This window comes from Schistocerca serialis, chromosome 10 (assembly GCF_023864345.2).
Source record: "Schistocerca serialis cubense isolate TAMUIC-IGC-003099 chromosome 10, iqSchSeri2.2, whole genome shotgun sequence".
In the NCBI taxonomy this organism is placed as follows: Eukaryota; Metazoa; Arthropoda; class Insecta; order Orthoptera; family Acrididae; genus Schistocerca; species Schistocerca serialis.
In genome coordinates, this window is record NC_064647.1 from 52,828,050 (window position 1) to 52,853,848 (window position 25,799).

At 40.1% G+C, this 25,799-nt stretch overlaps 1 protein-coding gene across 3 annotated transcripts in view; it reads left to right on the forward strand.

Moving 5' to 3' along the window:
• Nucleotides 1-2,151: 2,151 nt before the first annotated feature.
• The window catches only part of LOC126425034 (CWF19-like protein 2), a 188,145-nt gene continuing 164,497 nt past the window's right edge, over nucleotides 2,152-25,799 (forward strand). For all 3 annotated transcript variants that reach the window (XR_007576250.1, XR_007576249.1, XM_050087942.1), the window contains exons 1-3: nucleotides 2,152-2,422; nucleotides 14,808-15,020; nucleotides 19,756-19,986. Coding sequence is in view for 1 of the 3 variants with exons in the window: in XM_050087942.1 (XP_049943899.1) it covers nucleotides 2,336-2,422; nucleotides 14,808-15,020; nucleotides 19,756-19,986 (531 nt within the window). In the remaining 2 variants the exon portion in view is untranslated. The remainder of the gene's footprint in view (nucleotides 2,423-14,807; nucleotides 15,021-19,755; nucleotides 19,987-25,799) is intronic.

Below are 25,799 nucleotides of genomic sequence, written 5' to 3' on the forward strand. Positions count from 1 at the left end.
AATACACATTTTTGATCAATACTGGCACGTCGGAACTCGTTATACATCCGCCCTTTGAAAACATTATGTTTGCCATAAAATAACTTATAAGTCTATCGTTGGGCTAAAGAAAAGAGCCAGAGAAAAAATAATATGACCCATTACAATGCCCACACTCGTTATTGTCGTGAATTTCGTGCTTTTGCCTCTTCTTGAGCATTATTTTGTTTTGTTTTCGGGAGAAACTGTTAATGTTCCTTGACGAAGTGAATTTTGAGTGTTCCTCCATTAAAGAGACCATGTGCTTCGATTATATGGGAATGAGGCTAATATCACAGGCTAACAAGACCGTAGCTGATACTCTATGATCAAGACTGCAGGACTTCTGATGGGAGAAATGCTATAATACGGTGGAAGAAATTCTGTGGGTCGTATTAATAACTTGAGCAATGTGTATCTATTATAATTATTATCTATAATAGAACCATGTTTATATTAGCGGTCTTTTATCAGCAACTTTTACACTTAATGTGAAGATTTATGCAAATTTTGGATTTTCCCTCTTTATTTTCATCAAATGATTAAAAATATATGTTATAAAAACTAATAAATAAGAATTCACAATTCATAACGCAGTCTAACACAACAGTCGCGACACTTTGCCTCGATTTGTTGCCTACTGGAGCACCAGTGCACCAAGCGGCCAGGAAGTAAAATTGTTGATTTCGGTGCGATTATGAAAGCGAAACCAAACAGTATTTTTTTTTAAATTTTGGTTTGTATAATCGATTTTACAAATGGGAGCGTCTGTAGTGCAATAAATTGCAGCAACATCAAGAAGAAGATACCACATCTGTCTTTTTTTTTTTAGGTTTCCTAAGGACCCTGACAGCTGTATACCATCACGTTACTAAACCGTAATGCTAGGATTCGCTTACAAACTACATGTGTATTAATGATCAATGTTTCGTTTTATGAGCATAAAATGGCTAGTGAAGAGCAAACGAGAAGATCTTGTGAAAAAAAAAAGACCTGGTTTACCTATACTGCGAACAAAACCAATTCAAGAAAGCAAACAATAATAAACTTGTGAGGAATGCAATACCCACCCTGTTTGACATCCCAAATAAGCCACCTCGACTGACGGTGAAGACCAAACTGCCACAAAGTTTCGGCAGTTCATCTACAGCTGTAAAACACTCTTATGGCACAGAAGCAGCCAGTTCAACTCTCCATATGTCAGTGCCAGATATATAAGAATCGTCAACACAGACCTGTATTGACAATGAAGTGGTTAGATCAAGCACAGTTATTCTTATCTTTCAAAAGCGTGTGTCCACCTTTTATAGTAGAGGGTACAGCATTTCTCCGATATTGATGAACTAGTGAATGTGTCATCGTAACTTCTGAAAGTGTTATTGGCTTAGAGGATTTGGAGCTAACATGCACACCATATTTCTCCCACTATTTGACAGTTGCTTGTCCCACTTAGATTACCGTAATATAAAGATTTGATTTGATTTATTGAGCACCCGTTTTATCATGTACAATGATATGGGATTTGTCATATGTTACATACAGAAAAAATATGAATAACAACATATTATGTAAAAAATATCAGTGAACAATCTGAATTAAATATTTGGGCAAAAACAATTACAAATTTATATCATGTAAGCTATAAGGTCGTACTTGTGGTAACAGACGACAATGACTAAAAAAACAGTAGGCCTACAGAACAACAAAAGGGGTGTCGATCCCTTTTGCACGTAGAGGTATACGTCTTATATGTAAATCAGTGTGTTTATATTCTTTTGATATCAACGTGGTAAGCTAAATTTCTACCCAATGTCGTAAGCGTTTTTTCACGAATGTGTTGTAGCCTGCCACTGGATTTATGATTTTTATCCCTACTTGCGCTTCTCTTTGAAGTCTTTTCAGAAACATCTATATCTTCTGGTATTACAGAAGCTCTTGGAGGCAATAAAATAATTCAACTTTTTCGTAATTCACATAGGAAAGGATGAAAAACTAGCATTATGCTTACGGCGCATGTAAAGTTCTCCTTTCTCGTCGCTTGAAGCGCTAGTGTTGCTCCAGCTGTCAAACGGTAACAACATTAACAGCAGTGAGTGTCGCGACTCGCGACTGTGATATATCATGTTAGACTATGATATGTTGTGTTTGGAGTTATCATTTGAAGTGACGACTCAGTCTGGGTGTAGTTTTATCTTTAGATCTTATGAACTTTGAGCTATTTGTTTTGTTTTCGAGTTGCGCGTAATGTTTATATGCCGATAGAAACATAAAATCAAAATAACCGAGTGACGGGGTTGTAGTAGGCTGTAATTGGAAGATGTCTCTGATAAATTTCAGTAGTGAACGAGAGAGCAATAAGCGACGAGAGGAATTACGGACGGCGAGAGAAAGAGCTTTAAAGAAGGTATAGTAGTTGCTGGTTCCCGTAGAATTTGCGGATAATGCGATATTCGATGGAAGTTTGACTGTGAAGACGCATACTAATTAAAAACAAATAAAATCGTATTTTACAATCAACCACATAAATTTACTACTATTTGTAGTATTCACTGTAGAACAGTGTGATGGTTGTGAGTTCGCGAAGCTAACAAATGTCAACATGAAATCTTCGCGGCTGTCTCATGAATAATTAACATGAGTGATTATTCGACCCTTTACCCTCACAAGAGGATTAGAATAAATGTTCTCATATTATGCGTCTGGAGTTGCTCACTACATAGATAGTAGGAATCCATGTGAATTTAACCATTCTAACCACAAAAAAAACCCTTTCCAAACTCTACCATGCTTCTGCGCCAACCTTTCGCATTGTGATGGTATCTTAACACTCTTGGATTGTGAGTGTGCAGCTGACAGTGCGACTCTCAGCTCCCTTGGGCTATCACATTATGTGCGTGCAGGATTACCTGTACAGCGACAGTGCTTGCATACTCCTGTGTTCCATAATGGCACGTGCCGTTCTGAAAGTAAAACTTAAAGACTCAAAACACAAATGGCCAGGTTTCCTGCCATTTGGTAATCACACTGCCTGTCCTTGCAGCTCTCGCCTCCCACCTAAGCTTGGAGCAGCGCTCATATCTCTCCCTCACAGCCTATCATAGGGCAGCCCTGAAATGCTCTTCCAATTAGCCTACATCACATTATAGTGAACGTTTGCCTCCCACCAGAGTTGTAACTGTGGACCAATCTAGGCCTCTGGACATGCTGTAGGTCAGTCTGTCAACATGTATAGTTTTCTTTCATTTATGTTCATTCACTTCACCAACACATATTGAGATTGTCAGATTCCAATGTAATTGACACTTCAGGCTCTGCTACAAGTCAGTCTGTCAGCACACCTAGTTTTTTTCCAGTCACCAAAGAAATACAAACATCTGTAACCAACATCAAAATTCATGATAACCAGACCAGTCAGAGTTATTCTGGCACACTCTATATTGATAACAAATGTACCCAATTCATACCTTCAGCCAAAAGAAATCATCAGATTCAGCGATTCTCTTTGGATACTGTATACCTGCTATGACTAACTTCATCAAACTACCAACAACGTCATGGAATGTAAGAGCAGGCAAGGAGAATCTGTATCAGTGAAACTATTCCTGCAGCCCTATTGGAAGTTTCCAGTTACATGAACTGAGAAAGAAAGCATATGCGGCACAGAATAACTGAGTGTACTTTGACGTGTTGTCAGTTTAGAACTGTTTGGATTCTGTGTAGCCTATATAAACTTTTGAGAAGTTGTAGAATTTCAGCTGTGCACTCACAGAACCATTTGATGAGTTCTCATATTGGGCTATTTGAAGGTAACAACTGGCCATATGCCAAAATAAATAAATGGGAGATTGAAAATGGTGTGAGAGAGAGAGGGAGAGTGGAATATGAAGTTTTCAGTCACCTTGACTTGTGACAGGGAGACTGGGACTTTCGTTTTAAAAAAAAGAAAAAAAGATGATTGCAGAAAGTTGTTCAGTGGGCTATGGAGAGAAGCGGGTTGGGGTAGCTTGTACTGCGAGACTGTTGTCAGTGTGCCTTGTCACCATATTACACAGTTCTCTGCAAGAAATACTTTCTTCCACAATGTCACATTACTCCAGAATATGATCCCATAAGGCATTAGTAAATGAAAATAGGCCTATAAGAAGTAAATCCACTTTGTGACATTTTCATCTTCAGAATGTGATACTATCTGTAGCATAGATGTAGACATTTAAGATGATGTGATACATGTGCCTTCCAGTTCTGGATCTTAGCAGTTGGGATTAGTGAGATTAGATTAGATTCAGTTTTTGTTCCATAGATCCAAATATGAGATGACTCTCATGGGTGTGTAACAAGTCAGAAAATCTAAAATAAAAAACATAAAACATCTGAATATTATTCTCACTGGGTCTAGTGCAGCAGGGGATACAACCCGTCGGCTTTGGACAATGACGTCACAAGTCGCCAGAGAGCAGTTTACCATTTTCGCTTTTGCCGTTATGTTTCAGTTTCGTTTTTTTTACTGATTGCTTAATAAAGTGGATCTGTTTATTCTATCTCGTGAGATTTTTTTTTTTTTTTTAAAGCCAAAAAACACTTATCAGCCACTGAAGGGAGCTACAACACTAAGAAGAATCGCTTCTCGATTGGCGACTTGTGACGTCATTGTCCAAAGCCGACGGGTTGTATCCCCTGCTACACTAGTCCCTTCTCACTGTCCTGATTGTCAAAATATGTTATGTTGTTGTGGAACTGCTAATTTTTACAGGTTTTTACCCTGGCAGAATGAAACATAGTTATGCACTTTTAATAAATTTATCATACATAAAATATGTAATCTTGACTTTTGACCAGATGCTGTCAAAACTGAAGTCTAGCTCACATTTTTATTTAAGCTGGTCTAACAGTCCTGTTAAGATATTTGTCTATAGAGTAGAAGGAGTTGCCTGTCAGAAAGTCTTTCAGATTCTGTTTAAAGTGAAACCAAGTTTGCTGGTTGCTGAAAATTATTGAAAATGTTGTTCCTGGACATAAACACACAACAATTTAGAACTTTTTTTTCATTTATTGACTAACCTTCATGCATTATTTCTTTAGTTGAATGGTTAGTTAGTTACTTGTTCCATTTATCATACTCACTCAGGATAAACATTATGATGTGAAATGCGTTAACAGAACAAACATAGAACACTCAACATACAACTAAAACAAATAATATTAATATGACTACATGCAGGCCATTTATGGTTTTTTCCTCTAATATTGACCATTTCTGCCTTGGTGACGATGGAGGAGTTGTTAGGGAGAAATTGCAGCTTGTAGAAATTGTAAATATGTCATCTTACTAACTAATTTTCGACAAAAGCTGCTTTCTGGTAGTATTTTATTTCACCATATTAGTTTCGGGCATTGTCCATCATCAGTGGTAACTGTATTACATAAAAGGCACATATTTCTTATAATAAGTTACTTACAGTGTACATTGTAGAGTTTTATGAATCTGTGATTTTCAGTTACTCATAAGCAATGTTCGATAGCATATCCCAGTGACAATATTTTGTAGTGTTCATTCATTAATGCAATTACATGATTTATATATACATATATGTGATCATCATAAGGAACTTTTTTTTACAAAATATAAGCAGTTGTTATTGGCAAATACTATTCATGCAAAGATTATTTTTGGTATAGCCTATGTAAGGCTAGCCGAGCTATGCTTGCCTCAGTTCTTTATGTGTATTGCTACAACTCTTTGTGTACATAATTGGTTCGTGCTTAGTGTTACTTAAATACCGTCTTCAAGTTAATGCTTTTGCAGAATAAAGTTGTATTCAGTCTATTGGTCATGTTGTACTTTACCTAATTACGACTCTGGTTGGTCCTCCATTTCTTCTCATGTTAGCAGATGGTCTCCTCCACACCAAGCTTCAGATATTTCACAGGGGGAAGACATGATCATGACAGTCTGCACACAATCATAGCATCAAGACACCTGACCTCGCTCCCAGCAGCAGCTGCACCAATGAACTAAACAGGCTACTAAACAGCAAAGTACACATACCATATTTCTGTCCTGCTCTGATTGTTTCATTAACCATGAGTGCCCAGACTACCGAAAACGCTGGGCTGCTTGTCATAATTGCAACAAAAAAGGTCACATTTGCTTCTGTTTGTGATGCAAAAATTCAACACAATGATCCTGATGCGCATATGATCATAAACATTGTATCAGCCTTTTCCGTTGTGCCAAACAAGCTTTTTTTTGTGAAGTTCTGCGCATACAAGTAGATACAAGACCTTTGGTAACCTTGTTAAACTCACAAACTTGTATGGCTTTCGGCTGCCCTCTGCTTCTCTATGTGTCACGAAAGTTAGTAAATTACAGTAAACAGAGTATTCCTATTCACGTCCAGTTCTCCGTCCCAGTGACCTACAAGTCAGTAGTCTGGTCATTTAAATTTCTTGTTGTAGATAACACATTAGTGGAGGATCTTTTTGGAGTAGATGCTTGTAAGTTGTGTGGTTTTACCATTTCAAATTAAGTGAATTTAGTGTGTGAGCAAGTGTCACATACATAGTTGGATGCATTATGTTCTGATTCTTTCTCTTTCTTCTTTCCTGGATTGGGTTGTGCCAACAATTTTCCAGCACAGATTACCATGAAACCTTCTGCTCAGCCTTGGTTTTTCGAGGCACATTTGGTTTCAGTGTTACTTAGGGAACATGTCAAAGAAGAATTCAATTTTGTTTGGCCTGTTGCATCAAGTGAATGATCTATCTCTTAGTGAGTTATAGTAAAGAAACTGTTAGGCCCGTTGCACCTCTGCAGCAATTTTAAAGTTTCTGTGAACTCATCTGTAGTGGCTTTGTACCCAATACCATGCCTTGACAAACTCTTTGCGAAGTTATCAGGTGGCCAATATTTCTCAAAAATTGACTTGTCAGGTGCCTATTTACAACTCTCGTTAGGTACCGAGTCACAGTGCGTCAATATCCTCCTTTGGGATATCAATACCCCTTTTGGACTGTATCCGTACTTGCAGTTGCCTTTTAGAGTTGCCAGTGCTGCCATTTTTCAGAATTTCTTTGAACAACTTACAGCATCTGTGCCGTGTTGTGCAAACTATTTGGATGACATTTTAGCTTATGGTGCCTCCACAGAGGAACATTTACAAAATCTCCACACTCCTTTTTCTTTTTTTTTAAACCTTCTGTTGTTTATCTTTGGTTTGAAGTTTCTCATGATGGTATCAGACCCCTGCACGAACATGTTTCTGCTGTTGTGTTACTTCCCCACCCTGTGTCGGTCAAGGAACTTCAGGTTTTTCTAGGCAAAGTCAGGTACTTCCATAAATTTTTGCCTGGGACAGCAACAGTCTCTCACCTGTTACGTGCGTTGCTGTGCAAAGGGACTCAGTTTCTATGGTTGCCGTGTTGTGAAACTGTGTTTTTCACCCTTAAGATCATTCTGCAGTCTGCAACTTGCTTAGTGACGTACCAGCCGGGTCTCACTTGGTCCTTGTGATGGACGCTTCATAGCACAGATTGGGGCAGTACTGGCTCGTAGATATTCTGATGGCTTCGAACGGCCTATTACTTATGTCTCTAAAAAATCCTGAGCTCCTGCTGAAACTAGGTACTCTCAGATAGAGAAGATTTGGCCATTGTATATGCTGTGAAGAAATTCCATGTTTTCCATATGGCAGAATATTAATCCCAAGACATCAATGAATGAAAATATGCAAAAAATGTTAACTTTCTGACTTCTTCATACCCAAAGTTTGCAATTATTCTTATGGCAAAAATAGCTGAACCTGAACTTTCAGCAGGTCTTATGTATGGATTTTCCTGTTTTAAGTTTTCATCAGTATGAAAACATAATTGTCTTAATTGTCTACCCTCCTCATTATTTGTTGTTGGTATATTCTAATTGTGTGATCAGGCCTTGTGCAGTATTGAATTGAATGTACTGTGTTTAGAGTTCAGTTGCAGAAAACCTGATATTCATTTTTGAGACTGAGTAAGATGGCACTGTGGCTAGCACACTGCACTCACATTTTGGAGGACAGTGGTTCAAATCCCTGTCCAACCATCTAACTTTAGGTTTATCACGATTTCCATGAACCACTCAAGGCAAATGCTGGGATGGTTGCTTTGAACAGACATGGCCAATTTCCTCCTCCATCCATCTCTAATCTGAGCTTGTGCTCCAGCTCTAATCATCTCATTGTTGTTGGAATATTATACTATAATCTTCCTTCTTCCTTCCTTAATTTTTGAGAAATAATTATTTACCTTTTCATGTGTTAAAGTTACACATTTGGGCTTATTATAATACTTGCTTCATCAGCAAAGGGAAAGCAATCAGTTGTGTTAAGGAACACACTGGAGCGGAAGTCTTAATTATATGACATTAATGAAAATGAAATTGATGTAGGCATGGCAGTTAACCAGTTGAATCGATGGTAGGTAGACCAGTGAAGTCATTAGCTGGATTCTAAGAGACAACAAAAGACCGAGACAACGATCTGATGGAAGTCGTGTAGATGACATTACAAAAAAATGCAAGAGCTGCATTGATGTGCAGGCTAGAGCTGACAATGGTAATGCAGAAAGTAGTCCAGATGGGGGCTTGCTGTGGATGTCAGGTGGTTGTGTTGGTGGTGGTGGTAGTGGTTCAAATGGCTCTGAGCACTATGGGACTTAACATCTATGGTCATCAGTCCCCTAGAACTTAGAACTACTTAAACCTAACTAACCTAAGGACATCACACAACACCCAGGCATCACGAGGCAGAGAAAATCCCTGACCCCGCCGGGAATCAAACCCGGGTGCGGGAAGCGAGAACGCTACCGCACGACCACGAGCTGCGGCAGGTGGTTGTGGTGTTAGACAAGCAGTATCTCAAATCATTTGCTTGAAATATGACCAGAAAACACTTAACTGAATGCTTCTGATTTACATGGACTCTTTCTGAATTATTAGAAGTATACTTAGGTATTGAGGGGATTTTTGAGAAATAGTGTGAGGGCACTTCAGCTAAACTGTTTCAGTGCACGATACTAATTAAAACTTTTTCAGGCAAAAGTAGTAACTGACATTCCTTTAGAACACCACAGAGCAGTCAATATTCTACATGTACGTCCATACTCAGCAAACTGCTGTTAAGTGCACGACAGACGAGAGGATCTCCTGTTGTGCCACATCAGTATCACTAATTTATTTTTCCAAAGATAATTTTGTGTGGAACGCAGTGTGGCACGGATCTGACAAGCCCTCGATAGATTTCCAAAGCGATGTGTCATCAGATTTATATGCATGTGTTATGCAGTTTCTGTAAATTACAGGCAAGTGGTTTTTGAGCACGGAACTGGTGCTCGATAGCATATAGAGAGAATTTTGCGGTCACGACATCTACATCAGTTCACTGTCGTGCTCCTCTAACCACTGTAGCACAGTTAAGGCCTTGTGACATGGACAGTTATCTCGCAGGAAGATTCCTTCGCCATCAGAAAGAACATGGGGCACGAAGGAATGCAGATGGTACATAACGTTATGTAGCTCACAGCTGTCATGGTTCCTTCAATGGAAGGCCATGTGAATGTCGCTGGTATAGCATAGTGCTCCCCCTGATCTGCACGCATGTAATTGACCCTACGGTCAGGTCAACACGGGAACATTTCACCCCCGTGCACATAGTGAGAGTTTCTACTCTTTTTTTTTTTTTGTTGTTGTTGCCAAATCCTGCTTGGCCAGTGAGGTTGGGACGATATCCCCCAGAAAGATATCCAACAACTCAGTCAATCAATGCCGAGCCTAATAACTGCTTGCATAACGGCCCGATGTGGACCGACGTGATACTGACTTGGCCATTTTGTGTGGTTAAGAGACCTTTTCAAGTCTCAGACACCTAGGATGTCTATATGCAGACTGAAGCAATGAATGAAATTTGTACCGAGGTCGGATTCAAATCCAGGTCTCCTGCTCAGTCGGAAGATGCACTAACCACTATACCACCCGGGCACAGTGGCTTTGCTTGACTGCACAGACTGCCGTAGCACATCTTCCTCATCAATCTATATTCCCGTCACATCTCAGCCCACTTTGTATTCCCCTAAAATCAAACAGCATTGCAGAGTCTCCGCAGCTGTATTGAAATAATGCCTCGGCATCAAATAAAATGGGGCTTCCTGCCTGAAACCCAGGCATGGGTGGTTTAATCGAATGCAACTAAATGGTTCCAGAGACGTTTGCAAGTCTAAAACATCCATATGTATGTAGGTTGGAACTTAAATAGTGGCAACACTGCTGTGGAGACACTATGCAATGGAATCCACTATTGCTGCTGATAGCACACGTTGTTGACATACATACCTTACCTCTGAGCAAATGGACTCGCCCGTCCCACGTCACCGGTGCACGCATAATCGAGGGAAACGCAGTCACTTGTGAGTGAGCGGTCTAACATAATGGTGTCACTATGTTTCCAAAACAGGAACAACGGATTTGGATTAAGATCGAATATGCCACAGGTTGTACAGCACATCAGTGTCTTCAAGAGGCGTGTGGGGAATCGGCATTGCTGTACAGAACAGTGGCACATTGGGTAAAAGCCTTCAATGAACGTCGGCAAACTGTGGCAGACGTGCATCGGGCAGGTCATCCTAGCATATCTGAAGAAGTAATGCGTGCTGTTGCTCCGTTAGTGGACAGTGATTGACGCCATACGATTCGTGAGCTCACCCACAAAACCAGATTAGCGCATACGACTGTGCTTCGCATCCTGAAGGAACGCCTGGGCATGCGAAAAATAGCATCACGAAGGCTTCTGCATGACTTGAACGAATTGTAGAAATGGACGCATTACGACACTGCTCAGGCGGACTTGGAGAACTGTGAATGCGAAGGAGAAGCTTTCTTACGCTGTATCGTAACACTGGATGAGATGTGGGCCACATCTTATGAACCAAAACTGAAATGCCAATCCAATGAATGGTGTCATTATTGGTCGCTGCGAAACACGAAAGTGCGTCAGAGCCCCAATGTGGTGAAAGTTATGGTGATTTTCGTGTACGACTGTGATGGTGTTATCCTAACGCATTACATTCCTCCACGGCAGACTGTCAGTGCACAGTATTACTGTTCATTTTTGGAGCATCACCTGCGACCACCTTTGCGAAAGAAGCGGCTACACTTTCTGCGCAACCCAACCATCATTTTCCACAACAATGCACGGGTGCATACAGCATTTGATTCCGAAGATGAAGGAGCCACTTCGTGGCATTCGCTTCAGAACTGTTCCAGAAATTCGACAGGCAATAGACCGCTCCATTCCCGCCATCAACAGAACAGGCTCTGCTAACAGTATACTACACCTTCCACATGGCTAGCAACGTGTTCTACTCAACACTGGTGACTACTTTGAAAGGCAGTAACAGGTGCAAACATGGAACTCTTTTTGTATTGGTTGTGAATAAATAGTTGCCACAATTTAAGTTCCAGACCTCGTATATATACAAACTGAAGCGACAAATGAAAATTTGTAACAAGACTAGGATTTTTCTTGAATAAATTGTCCATTTTTTTGAAATTGTAATCATTTGTTTTTCTGTACATGTACATCACATCTACAGATTTCCAATTAATTTGAATAATTTCTTTGTAGTTTGCTTCTTTTCTGTCTTAGTGTATTTGCTTTCTCCTTTCCAGGTTTTCTAAAACATCTGTGGTAATATACATTAAAGACAGACTTTTACTTTTTAAATCCATTTTCAGGTTACTGCAACTTTGCTTTCAACATTTTTAATATTCAAATCCACGTGAATAGTGAATCCGGGATTTCTTATTCTTCTTTCCTCATTGATTAAAATTATTCTTTCATTTCTGAGTGCTGAAGAACTTTTATTACATATAAGTCTGAAAATCTGGTTTTAGCAGTAGTTGAGCTGGTACTAATTAAACATTTTACATAAATAAAGTGGGTTTGGTTAGTATAGTTGTTTTTCACACTCGTAGGGGTTACATACTCAGAGGTTCTTTTTGGCACTTCGTGCATCATTGTTAGCACCGTGTAGCACCTGCTGTGATGAGATTTCTGCTGTCAAACTTCATCTGCCGCATTCCCACCACAGAGTACCCCAAACAAATAATAAAAATACAAAACAAAATTGTGGACATGTGTAGGATATAATCTATGTATAAATAACAACTTACTAAACTACTACTGTCCCATTTAATTATTATTGAAGTTAAAGTTATTTGTACACATGCTTGCTCATTTATAGGACAGAACATTTTGTACTCAGATGTTTATGAGAAAATTTCCAAATTTAGTTCAGCTAAATGCTGTACGCTCTCTGAGGATAACTGGTAAATTAATGGCTGATTGGCTGTTAAAAATTAACAAATGCTTATAGCTTCATGGTGCTTGTGTAATTATAAAAGTAGACTTTGAAGGTAATGTTACGTCAGTTATCTCTGTGTTGTGTTCATCAGTGTGTAGGTTAGCAAGCAGTTGAAGGATGATATTACAGTCTCTCCCACCAGTTGCAGAGTTCTTTTTATCATTCACTACTTGCAAGCAGGAGGAGTCAATGCTGCTGAAAATCCAGTGTGAGTTGTGTCATGTAGAGAGTTGGGGTTAGAAGTGATAGTGTTGTGAGGAAATTTTAGGCTGCTCGCACAGATGTGCATGACAAAAGTGGTTGAGGAAAACATTCAAACGTGACTTGTGCAGCACGATGAAAAAATTTTGCATGCAATGTATCGGCTCATAATTTCCAAACTTTCTGAAAACATGCCTCAGATTTCAAGGACAACCTCCTTTCAACATTGTCACATAAATTTTGTGTGCAATGGATACCAGAATGTCTAGTCAATGTTGACATAACTGAAATAATGTGTTTGGCCTCAGTATGCCTTCAGTGCTCCCATAAAGAGCTAGAGAAATCGCTGAACAGAATTATGATAGGGGATGAGACATGAGCACAGTATGTGAACTCAGAAACTGAGAAACTGTCCAAACAGTGGCTGCACACTCAGTCTTCCAATGAGCCCAAATAGTTCAATTGACATTACTGTTTTTTGGGATCTTAAAGGAATTTTGACAGCAAATTTCATGAGAGTAACGTGTGTGAAGTTACCTTGACATCACAGGTTTATTGTGAGACTCTTAAAGTCTCTTAAGGTCAATCCAAAACAAACTGCATGTGACGATTACTGGAAGTTTTAGTGTCCTACATGTCAATGTGTAGTCCTGGTCCTGTGAATCAAATGAAGGAAAAACAGACGTTTCCCACCAGAAAATTTTTCATCATCCTCCCTATAATCTGGGCTTGCAATGTATCAATTTTCACCTCTTACCCAAGATGGAGGACCTGTTGAGTACTCAGCATTTCAACTGACAGTGAGCTCAAGCATGCTGTGAACAACTGACTGAAACACCATTTTTAATGAAGTCGTAAAGAAACTGATGACATGGTACAACAGACGATAATCGAATTTGTGGTAATTATGTGAATAATTAATGTTGGCAATAGCCAGTCAGAAGCTACATTACAGTTAGCCCTTGTAATACGAATTACCCACGATGTGACCCTACTGTACTGCATTCTGGGCACGCGTGAGCCGCTTAGCCACCAATGCTCGTCAGCAATCTTGTAGGTAGCTGGCGGCTGCACATGGTGGGTGCTCAAGCTGGAACAGCCTGCTCTGAGTAATTTTAAGTGTGTAGGTGCAAAATTTAAAAGGTACAGTGTGACTGCCTTTTTAACCCTCGAGGCAGGTGCACTAATGTGTAAAGTGCACCAATTGCCTTGTACTGTTCCATTGTTCTTTTACAATTGTGAGCCCGTACCTATTGCCTCATTGTTGCTTCAGTTAACACCATGGTAACTTGTATTGACATAAATTCTAGTGAGCAACAGTATATAAAATAAACAGCAAGCTAGGTGAGGACAACATTTACAGTCCGTGCAAGAAAATTCCCCATAATCTGAGCTAGCAGCACAGTCCCACAATGAGGCAGATGTCTACAATACAGTAGTAATCACACAAGTGTTTGGCTGGGATCTGATGCAACTGCACTGTTTAATGCTCCAAGTGAGTCAGTGCAGTATGGTAATGCTTGTACATAGCAACAGAGTGATACAATGAAAGTTTTTTTCTTATTGTTTAATTAAACAGAGATTTAGCCTATATAATATAAGTTTATTTTATCATTGTTGACTTAAACTAAGATTAAACAGTGAATTTGCTCATACATGTTTATTGTGGAAATACAAAGACAGCTATTCGTTACATGTGTACAAAGTACGTTGTGCGTCTGCTCGTGTTGTGAAAATCAGTTCACCCATTCGAGGGTTGGATGAAATGAAATGTATTTAAAATATCTCTTTCACTTCTCCCCCCTCTTGTCTGTGAAGATACTCCATACTGCCACATCTCGGTTTGTATTCGGCAGTGCGATGCAGAGTCCCATAAGATATAACATTATGGCATTCTTTGTGCATGCACTTGTGGTGATTCTTTTAGCCATTTAGGACTACAGAAGTTATGGTGTGCTCTTCAGATGCACTGCCACTTCTTACATCCACAGCTGGTTACAGCAGTTTTTGTGTGTGTGTGTGTGTGTGTGTGTGTGTGTGTGTGTGTGTGTGTGTGTGTGAGAGAGAGTAATGCAAGTAATGTAAGTACTGCAATTGTAAGGCTCTATAACATTTGTAGGAATAGCTTTATGCCAATAACTAAAACCTTTTAAATAAGTAAACAACACGAAATGCCAAATCTTTGTTTGTGGAACTAGGCAGAGGCAGAGTTTTACCAGAAGAAGTTGGAGGAGGAGAGGAGGAGGCAGCGGGGCGACGACAAGTGGATGGCACCGTCAGTCGAGAGTCGAGTGAGGGAGTCCAGCAAGTCTGACAAACATAAAAAGTCGAAAAAGAAGAAGGAAAAGAAGAAGAAGGAGAAAAAGAAGAAGGCAAAGAAGAAAAAGCACCAGTCAGAGAGTTCCAGTTCGGTAGGTTTTCTTTCTGTCTGCTTCTTGCAACTGTTTCATTGATAATGTGAATTGGAACTGCATTTCAATTGACAGTATAATTGGTCCTGACAGTATGGCTGCTTTGTATGCTGACTTCCACTCAGTGTTGGACAGTTGTAGTTTTTTATTTTATTTTATTTTTATTTTATTTGCTGTGACACAATCACACAAACCTTTCCCAATTCCGTGTTTTGACCTACCAGTGGTTGTCTCCAAGCTGACAACAGATGAAAAAAGGAAATAAACAATCATTGTATAGTCTATAATGTCTGCCAAATAGCTCTCTTCGTAATCATAGAAAAGAAATGCAATACTTTCTAAAGCCACATGCTGCTAGCAGCTTCTGTTGTTTTGTCAACAATATTGAAACCAAACATAGGTAGGGGATGAGGTTTTGCAGCTGAAAGAGAAACAATAACCGAAACAAAGATTAAAACAGTGCTGGGCCATGCGATCACAGCTGTGATCACATTTACAATCTTTCAACAATTAATGCATTTCTTACTATGTTGAAACAGTTATTACAACATTTTATCACACCCAGACAATTTTGTAACAGACATCTTGTGACAAATTATTTAATATTTTCATCTGAATTTGCTATCATTAGAGTGTTTTACAATTTATTTTGATGTCTCTGATAAAAATATATGTTCTTTCCCATATGATTTTCTTTCATGACAGTTCACATCTGTCTTGAGATTTATCAGATGTCTTCATGTTTTCAATGACATCAATTGGCATATAAAATAAATTTTTGGTTTTCGTATTAGTGTTACAATACAAGACAAATTTAAAATTTGCTCTTTGTAGACAGTAGAATGCTGAGTACATCGTATTTTTATCAGACGTTACCAATTTTACCTATCTCTATAATTAATTACAAAATGAAATAAACTATTCAAATTATTAACTGAATGTCTTAATTGTCTGTTCAAAACCAAATATTATTAGCAAAACTGAAATAACAAGTAGCAGGGTCAAAAGTGTGGGTTTATGGGTTCTTCATGAAACATTTAGATCGAGTTGTGTATTGAAATTGTCTCAGGTGCTCACTTGTCCAGTTTCTGTGTGTCCATGAGACCAAGAAAGCATTAGATACAGGCTCCCAGAAGTTGCCATATTCCTGGACTTCTATAAGGCTTTCGATACAGTTCCACACTGCCATGTAATGGACAAAATACGAGTGTACAGAATATCAAAGCAATTATGTGGTTAGATTGAAGAATTTCTGGCAACCAGAACACTGTCTTTCTGTCTCATTTTCCAAAGAGAGAAACATTTCTATGTCATTCTCAAAAGAGAAAAATCTTCAGGCACAAAAGTAGCTTCTGGCGTGTCCCAAGGGAATGTTACAGAACTTTTCACTATATATGTCTAGTGGATAACATCAGAAGTTCCATGAGGTGTTTCATGGATGATGCTATTGTATTCAGAGAATCACAGTGCTAGTAAATGTAGCAAAATGCAGGAAGATCTGCAGAGTATCAATGCTCCATGGGGGGAGTGGCAATTGACTGCCAACATAACTTCCATAAATAGGCAAAAAGATCCATTTTTGTATGCCGACACAACTGCAGAACAGTCACTGCTAGCAGCCATGTCCACAAGATGTCTAAGGGTAAGCATATGGTATGATTTAGTGTGGAATGATCACATAAAACTAATTGGTTCTTAACGCGGACCATTTGCAGCTGGAACAGGAAAACAGGGCAGTGACAGTGATGTACAAAGTACCCTCTGCCACACACTTAGTGGCTTGTGGAGTATAGATGTATATATAGGTGTAGCTGGAGATTATTCGCTCTTTCTGTAATCTGTCAGCAAATATTCCCTCAGTAGTGTCAGCAGTCTTGCTGCTTTTGTATTTAGTTAGTATAAAGAGGGTGTATTCTCAAGATTATGTTGTAGTTTCAGTATTAAAAATATTATGAAAAGGAAAGTTCTATTCACTATATAGCAGAGATGCTGAGTCACCTACCACTCCCCACTTCCTAAAGTCCATAAACCTAACCACCTAGGATGCCTCTTTGTGGTCAGTTACTGTGCCTCCACTGAGAGAATCTCTGCTCTCATAGACCAACACCTTCAACCTGTTACCCGGAGCCTACCCTCCTATCTAAAAGATACCAACCATTTCCTCCACTGACAGTTCCTGTCCCTTTACCACACAGTGCCCTGCTCATCACTATTGATGCCACCACCCTTTACACTAACATTCCTAATGCCCATGACCTTACTGCTATTGAACACAACCTTTCCCAATGCCCGACGGATTGCAAACCAACCACCTCCTTCCTGGCGGCCATGATCAACTATATCCTCACTCACAATTTTTTCTCCTTTGAAGGCATTACCTACAAACAAATCCACAGTACGGATATGGGCACCCACATGGCACCATCCTATGCCAACCTATTCGTGGACCATCTAGAGGAATTCTTCGTAAGCACGCAGAATCCTAAACCCCTCACCTGGTTCAGATTCATTGATGACATCTTTGCAATCTGGATCGAGGATGAGGAGACCCTGTCCACATTCCTCCAGAAGCTCAACAACTTCTCTCCCATTTGCTTCACCTGTCCTACTCAACCCAACAAGCCACCTTCCTAGATGTTTACCTCCACCTCATAGATGGCTACATCAGTACCTCCGTCCGTATCAAACCTACTGACCACCAGCAATACTCGACTTCGACAGCTGCCACCCGTTCCATAATAAGAAGTCCCGTCCGTACAGCCCGGTCACCTGTGGTCATCGCATCTGCAGCGAAGAGCAGTCCCTCTCGAAATATACTGAGGGTCTCACTGAAGCTTTCACAGACCGTAATTATTCTCCCAGCTTTGTACAAAGACAAATCTCCTGTGCCTTATTTTCCAGTCTCCCAGCCCCTCCCAAAGCCCCACTGTTCGACCACAGAGGAGCATTCGCCTCATAACTCAGTACCACCCACGACTGGAGCAACTGAATTACATTCTCCACCAGGGTTTCGATTACCTCTCGTTGTGCCCTGTGAAACAAGAAACGTCCTACCCACCATCCTTCCCAACCCTCCCACAGTGGTAGTCCGCCGTCCATCCTTACACAGCCCCTGCTCCCAACCCCTTACCTCATGGCTCGTACCCCTGTAATAGACCTAGATGCAAGACATGTCCCATACATCCTTTCACCAGCACCACTAGTCCAGTCTCGTCACAAAAATCACCTATCCCATCAAAGGCAGGGCTACCTGTAAAACCATTAATGTGAGCTACAAGCTAAGCTGCAATCACTGTGCTGCATTGTATGTGTGTGTGATAACTAACAGGCTGCCTGTCAGCATGAATGGCCACCGACAAACTGCGGTCCAGAAACAAGTAGACCACCCTGTTGCTGAGCACACTGCCAAACATGATATCCTTCATTTCAGTGACTGCTTCACAGCCTGTGCCATATGGACCCTTCCCACCAACACCAGCTTTTTCTGAATTGCGCAGGTGGGGACTTTCCTTGCAATACATCCTATGTTCCCATAACCCTCCTGTCTTCAACCTTCATTAGTCACTGACCTCTCCCACCAGCCCCTTCCCAGTTCCCATTCCAGCATTATACAGCTGTCATTCCCCTATTTGAATCTGTATTTCTAACCCTGTACTCACCTGAGCAGAAGTCTTGTTCTTCCTACCATCACATTTCACTAATTGCCACTACATCTGACTTCAACCTATCCATTTCTCTTTTTAAATTCTGTGACCTTCCTACTGGGTTGAGGGATCTAACATTCCACCCTCCAATCCCTATAATGAGAGTTTTGTTTTTCGTGTTGACGACATTCTCCTGTTAGGCTCACAAATTTGCCTGGCCTCTCCACAGATACTCCTGCTTGTGGTTGCACCTACAGTACAGTTATCCATACTGTTGAGACATTTGAGCCACTCTGCTTCAGCATAGTCTGCAGTTTTTGACATTTATGCGAGATAAATTGCAATTTGCTGACAAAACACGCTGCAAGTATCTCTGGGAAAAGAACTTAACAACAGGCTGAATGAGAGGAATTAAAACAGATTTAGAAGTACTCAACATAGAAGCCAAAGAAGCAAGAGAAAGAGATATTTTCAGAAGGAAGTAGTAAGGCAACAAGTGTGAACCAATCCGAAGAATTAAAAAACAGACATGGTAGAAATGTGAGAGAATATTGGAAGAGTAGAAGACAGCAGATGAGAAGGAATTGACATTATCACATGGTCCTCAGATGGTAAAAATGGAAGGGAAATAAGTAAAATGTGGGTGAACAAAGAAAGTGTTCCAAATCCCATTTGTTGCAGTACTTTGTCAAACCCATTTGCTTTCTGTAAGAAATGTTTTTGCAGAATGAGTTATCCATTCAGGAAATGGATAACTCTTTCTCTTGCTTCCCAGATTATCATCTTAGCTTTTACGATGGACAACACAATAAGAAATTATTAATAATCATTTATTAAAATAATGTACAAAATAAATACTTATCTTTGGGTGATGAACATATGTGGCACTGTGGCAAAAGTTCTGAACACTGGTCTACTCTAACTCAGTGAACATTGGCTAACACACTAATAATTGTTTGCTGGACTGCCGTTTAATAGTTTGCAGTTCAGGCCTGAATTTTTCACTTTTGTGGACAGTTTTCTCTACTGGGACTGAACTCATTGACATATATTTACTAAATTATTGATACCAGTTTTATGGTTTCTGACAGGACAGTAACGGAGAGGATGATGACAAAGAAGAGTGGGTGGAGAAGGCAGATGAGAAGAAAGAAGATTGCGGTGACAGAACTGTCAGAAAGGATAATGTGCCTCAGGAAAGAGACGCATGGATGATCCCGACTGCTGACATTTCGAACCTGCTAGAACGTGGAACGGACAACTCTGAAATCCGTGGTGGTGTCAGAGAAAAGCCAGATAATGACAGGCTGAACCTCGATATGGTGAGTTGTGCTAATGTTGTGTACAATTTTCAGGCCGACATTGCAAGTACAGTTTTGGGCTACTGCAGTATTTTCACATTACTGTGCCCAAGTACACGGTGCTTCACAAATGTCTGGCAAAATTTTTGCTTCTGTAAATGTAATTTTATTAGTGAAATATTGTAAACTCAATGTTTTAAAAAATCCTTTGTCCACAGTACCCATGCTGCGATCTCAGTAGAGCACAATGATGCAATGTAGCCCCTTTAGCTCAAATAATGGCATCTGATATCAATCTGAAGTTCGCACTTGCCTGATGGTAGATATCTGAGTCTGTGTCACAGTGCTGTCGTAATGATGGTTGTCAATTACATTACGTTAGGATGTTGCAATTTGTTGGAGCCCATGTCAACTATGCTCCATACGTATAACCCAAGAAATTTAAATTTTGGGTGTTTGGAGACCTATACTCCTAAGACCAAAATGTATCGCAATTGCCAGACGTACGGTTTTGTACCAAACGGGGCATGTGGGCTGGTGCACTGTCTCGCTGAAACACATTTAGAGTTCCAAGCACCACCATTGCTATCTACGGCTTCATATCACTCCAAATAATATTCACATAAACTTCTTTTGCTACAGAATTTTCTGGCATAATGGTGATGTTTTAGAAATAAAATAGAATTATAGTCACTATTGATGCCTGTGTTGATTTGAGCTGGAGAACCGCCTCATTCACTGTTATATGGGTGAGACTTGCCGACTGTGACCCAGCAGACGCACAGCACTGAGGAAATGTGGCAGTCAGCTCCCCAATGACATAGTGCAAGGTGTAGTGGTGAGTGCAGGAAATGCACAGAGCCTGCGTACATGGCAGTGTTGCGATCTGCTCATGAACGAGTACTATTGGCATGACCATATGAGTCACAAGGCAGCCTTGTCATATTTCATGGTAATGTTTGTCACATTTGGCAACTTCTGCTGAGCTGTGCGAAGTTTATTTAGCCTCTCTCTTGCTCGCTGTAGTAGGGTGAATGCCACAGGGTTTGTGCATGCACCTGTGCTCTAATTATAACCACACAGTGCTTTATGAGACACAATCCTGTGAAAGATGGTACTCACTCTCCTTCCCGAATTATCCGACCTGTTAGGAGGAATCCTACAGTTCAATATGGGGTACAAAGCACACCGTGACTCCGCAGTTTTCACTTGGACAAGTTGTCACCATGTGTGAAAGAGTGACAAGTGACAGGAATAGTCTTAGTACTGACTGGTTATTAAACCCCAGACCTATGGACTTGTAGGCTGGCACCAGCTGCCATGCCACACATTTCCTAAGTAGTCACCTTACAAATAGGCACCCTTGATATGAAGTGCCATTTGAGAAAATGTGGTGTGTACCAATAAGGAAATGGATAAAATCCCATTGTGTTGGCAAATCGTCCCTAAAACTGGTTTGGGTATAATGAAGTTTTTACTAACTCAAACTCCTGTAATGTTCCAGGGTAGGTGCAGCAGTGACCGACACTGGCACATTGCACTCGTATCACCGCAAAATTTCTGTGTACTCGACTGCTGGCTTATATCCACTGTTTATTGTAGTTGTTCACACAGATATACCCATTTATTGAATGAGCGGGAAATTATATAAGTGCTAGATAAAGAGGCAGTAATTATGGCTAGAGTGGGCAGCAATTATTTTCATGCTATTCTGCACGAACCACAAAAGTTTATGACAGCAGCTGAGAGTAACAACCTTAGAAAGGGATACTTAAAAATAACAACAATAATAACAGCAGCCAACAAAGGAGGAGAATTAGCACACCATAAGACTTTGGTTTTGTGGTGGAGGTCATTGTTGATATGTGAGTTTCAACAAAAGTTGCTTATGTTAAATTTAATTTGTTTCTTGAATCTTTTAGCTGAACCGATTTTGGACACATCACGTGTTGATTATTGATAGATAACAAAAGAAACACCAACTTTGTAACATAACAAAGTATGAAATAAATTGGAACAGTAGAAACTTTGTCAGTTTTTGAAACATACTTACAGCATGTGTAGTCAGTGGTATAATATTAATCATCCATGTAGTCTCTTAACTTATTCAGAAAACAAAATAGGCAAGTTAGAGAGAGTTAAATTAAACCAACATTAGAACAGTTAAAACAAGTGAAACCAGTGGGAAACGTAACATGTTAAAAGATAACTTGAACCTTGCACTTAAGTGTGGTGAACATGTGTGAGGCACAAAGTTTACAGTGTGAGACAGTCCTAAAAGCAGACAAAAAAAGTGATGTGAAATTTACATAAGGTTGATTAACAATTGTGTCTGGATATTGGACAACCATTTACTTCTTTCGTATAACTTCTCGTTTGTTGGTACAGGGAACAACCTATTACAGAATGATTGTGCTGTTCACATTACAGCTTACACATAGCAAAGTAAATATTGTGCTATGAACCATCCTACACACTGTATTTGTGAGGGTGGTCAACCATCTGACATTGTGTGAAAAAGAATGCTGTAGGTAACTGCTTAGAGATGTCATGCCTTGTTATTATGAAAGGTGCACTCTCTTAACTTTATGGCAGTCCAAGCTTAATGGAGAGTACGTGATGTAAGGAGAATGGAATGCGGTGTGCCCAAAACAGTTCCAGAAAAAAACTTTCATTAAATAAAATAAATATGAGTGGCTCTTGTCACCACTAGGGTGTCAAAAATGACCTCTGTCACATATATCTAAGCTGCACATTACCCCAGCTTCAAAGTTTTGTCTGTCCTGAGCAGATTTTACAGTCTACTAACAAAGGTGGTTGGAACAAAGTGTCTTTCACGGCCGGAAGTGCCACAGTCAATAAAATGTTCTGGGCTATTGTGCCGTGGTCGCATGGATTTCACCTTAAAACCCGTTTCATCCCCATCTACAAATGATGTTTTCAAGGGGGATATTAGCTTTGTTTTCACACTCTGGCTCGCTACTGTCTACAGCAAAATTCTGCTCCGCGCAATGGTGTGACGTCATGTTTCGAATAAGTGAGCGCAATTGGCTGTTGTCGACTGCCATCATCTACTGTTGCTACCATCCAGTAGTGGAAGATAGGTACACGTCAGCTTCAGCACTGAAATCTAAATGTCATTCAATTTCATGCCCTCCTCCTTCCTGTTGAAAATTCCTGTTGTGTTTTGCAACCTCTATGGTTTCTCTGTATAGCCTTTCATGGTGCTCACTTATGGCTGCCAGTACTTGAGTCCTGGTGATCTGGCTGTAAGCCACGTTCCGCAACAGCTGATCTGTCAATCTCCCCACTTCTATGATTGCCCTTGTGCTCTTTGAGTCATTTTCTGACAGTTCTTTTTGTAGTACCCATGTACACCTCCCCACAACTACATGGGATCGTATAAATTCCAACTTTTTCCAGCAGTTGATGAGTATCCTCAGCCAATTTTAGATGATCTTGAATATTCCATATAGGTGTGTAGATTACTGCGATGGTCTGCTTTTTCAGGATTTTTCGTGTGCGGTCAGTCATGTCCTTAATGAATAAAGGAAAACTTTCAATTTCACCAGGACTTGAGCATTGCTATAATTTCTACATGGTGGTCTTAACATTTTTTTCACCTCAGTGAACAAATAACCGTTCTCGAGCACTGCATTGGTGAGATTTTTAAAGTCTGCATCAAGCAGCTCTGGTTCGAAGATTTTCCTTGTTCTGTCCGCCAACATATTTATGATGCCTCTCTTTTGTTGTGGGTGGTGGTTCAAATCTTGGTGTAGGTATCAGTTTGTGTGCACGGGTTTTCGGTAAGCCGTGTGGCCCAAGCTACCATCTTTCTTCTTGAAAACTGCCACATCACAAAAATTTAATCTTCCGCCTGCCTCCCCCTGGTGAAATCCATTCGACCGTGACATAATAGCCCAGGACAATTTATGAATTGGCGTCATTCCTGCATACCAGAATTCCTCAGAATACATTTTGCTGAAGGAACAATATACTTTTTGAGTTTATTATTTTTTTAAATTACAAACAATGAAAGATTTCTAGCAAAAGTGTAAAATAAATCTTAAAACTTGTCACTTCTATGATATGTGTTGGTCTCGTAAGATGTACTGAATTCCTTTTTGCTCATAATTTTGAAAGAAAAGAGTGGGTCTAATTTTTAATGTAAGTCAGCTTCAAGAGAGACATTACGAACACAGTGAAGACACGGTAATGCTGTTCGTAGGCTTTGTCCGTATCCATAGCTGGATAGCCAGCCTACAGTAGTTGACTGCCATGTGGAGGACCTGGGTTTAGTTCCCGGTACTGCCAGGAATATTTCTTTATTGGGGGTAAATGGTATGGATTTATCTCAGCCTTGTAGGGCAGTTGACGAGCTACTTGACTGTACAGTAGTGGTTCCAGGTCACAAAAACTGACAACAACCAGTAGAGCAGTGTGCTGACCCCACGCTGTACAGCGTCTAAGGCCGGGTTCACACATTGGGGCCAACATCGGCACCAACAGTGTCAATCAAATGTGCGAATCGATAAAATAGCATCGGAACCGACGTTGTCCACAATATTGATACGAGTCTGGCACTTGTCGGTATTTTGACTGAGCATCAAAGCACGGTGGACCAATACTGATATGCCAATGACATATTGGCACCAACGTTGTTTGCTTTCTGTTTTTGCCATTGCAAAACCAAATTTGTTTGTTCATTCAGTTGTCATCATCATAATTATTTTCAAGTTACGTTTTTCGAAATGTCTCGGGAACAGTGGAGCAATATTATTCACACTCAAAACTGCAAATCAACTGGCCGTGATCCGCGCACGAGGCATGTTTACGTTCGCTGTATACAAGTTTGACTGAATGTTGGCTTCAGTTTGTGGACACTGTCCCACAAATATTGACCATTGTCGGTGTCAGCATTGGCATCAATGTGTGGATGTGAGAGGTAGACTACGTACAAAATAACGTGGCCAGTAGATGCACAATTGGCAAGGCGAGCGTGAGGAGACCGGTAGTGATGGGGACTGTGGACAGGGGCTGTAAGGGAAATGCCAAGTGCCGGAGGGGAAGCGCATGTGCTCGTATTTTTTGTAAATATTAGGTGAAACCCCACATCTGCATTGTGACTGTTGAGAAAGAGCTACACTCACCTCTGCTTTGTATAATATCTAAAAAGAATTCTAGTAAAAATGCAACAAAATCGGCAGTTTATTTTCCCCTGCCTTGTTAACCATTTGTAACATTCAGAGAAGTGCCACAAGTGATGAATTTTGAGTAAAACCTACATATTTCTCTTGTTGTCACATTAAGATTTGCTTCTTTTGCCGAAACACGGTGGAGTTTACTCAGTGCGACCTCACTAACGTGTCATGCAGAAGCAGTTCGAGAGAATTCTGAAACAATGGTTTATTAAGCGTATTAAGTGAGGAACTGAGTAAACACAAGGTCGATAACTAATGAAAACACACATCCTCTGTACAAAAATAAATGTGTAATGCCTTCACTCACGTTGTTCCAAAACTCACAGCATTTCTCATGTCAGCTGTATTGAAGGTCCTTGAAAATTACATTCTTTCATCAAAAGTGGTTAGTTGAATAACGTGGTAGATAATGAAGTTTTGCATAATAACCATATGGCAAAATACTCTTCTCTTTGTGTGCCATCATTTGCCAAAATTTCATTTCAGTACCTTAATCTGTTTTCGAAGTATGAGGAAAGTTGGGAATACTTCATTCTGGCTTTATCACTGGCACTTTCCATCGCCAATGGGTATGCTACATCAGATCAGTTTTCTTGAGATTGGTAACAGATAGAGCCCTCCACCCACGTCTAA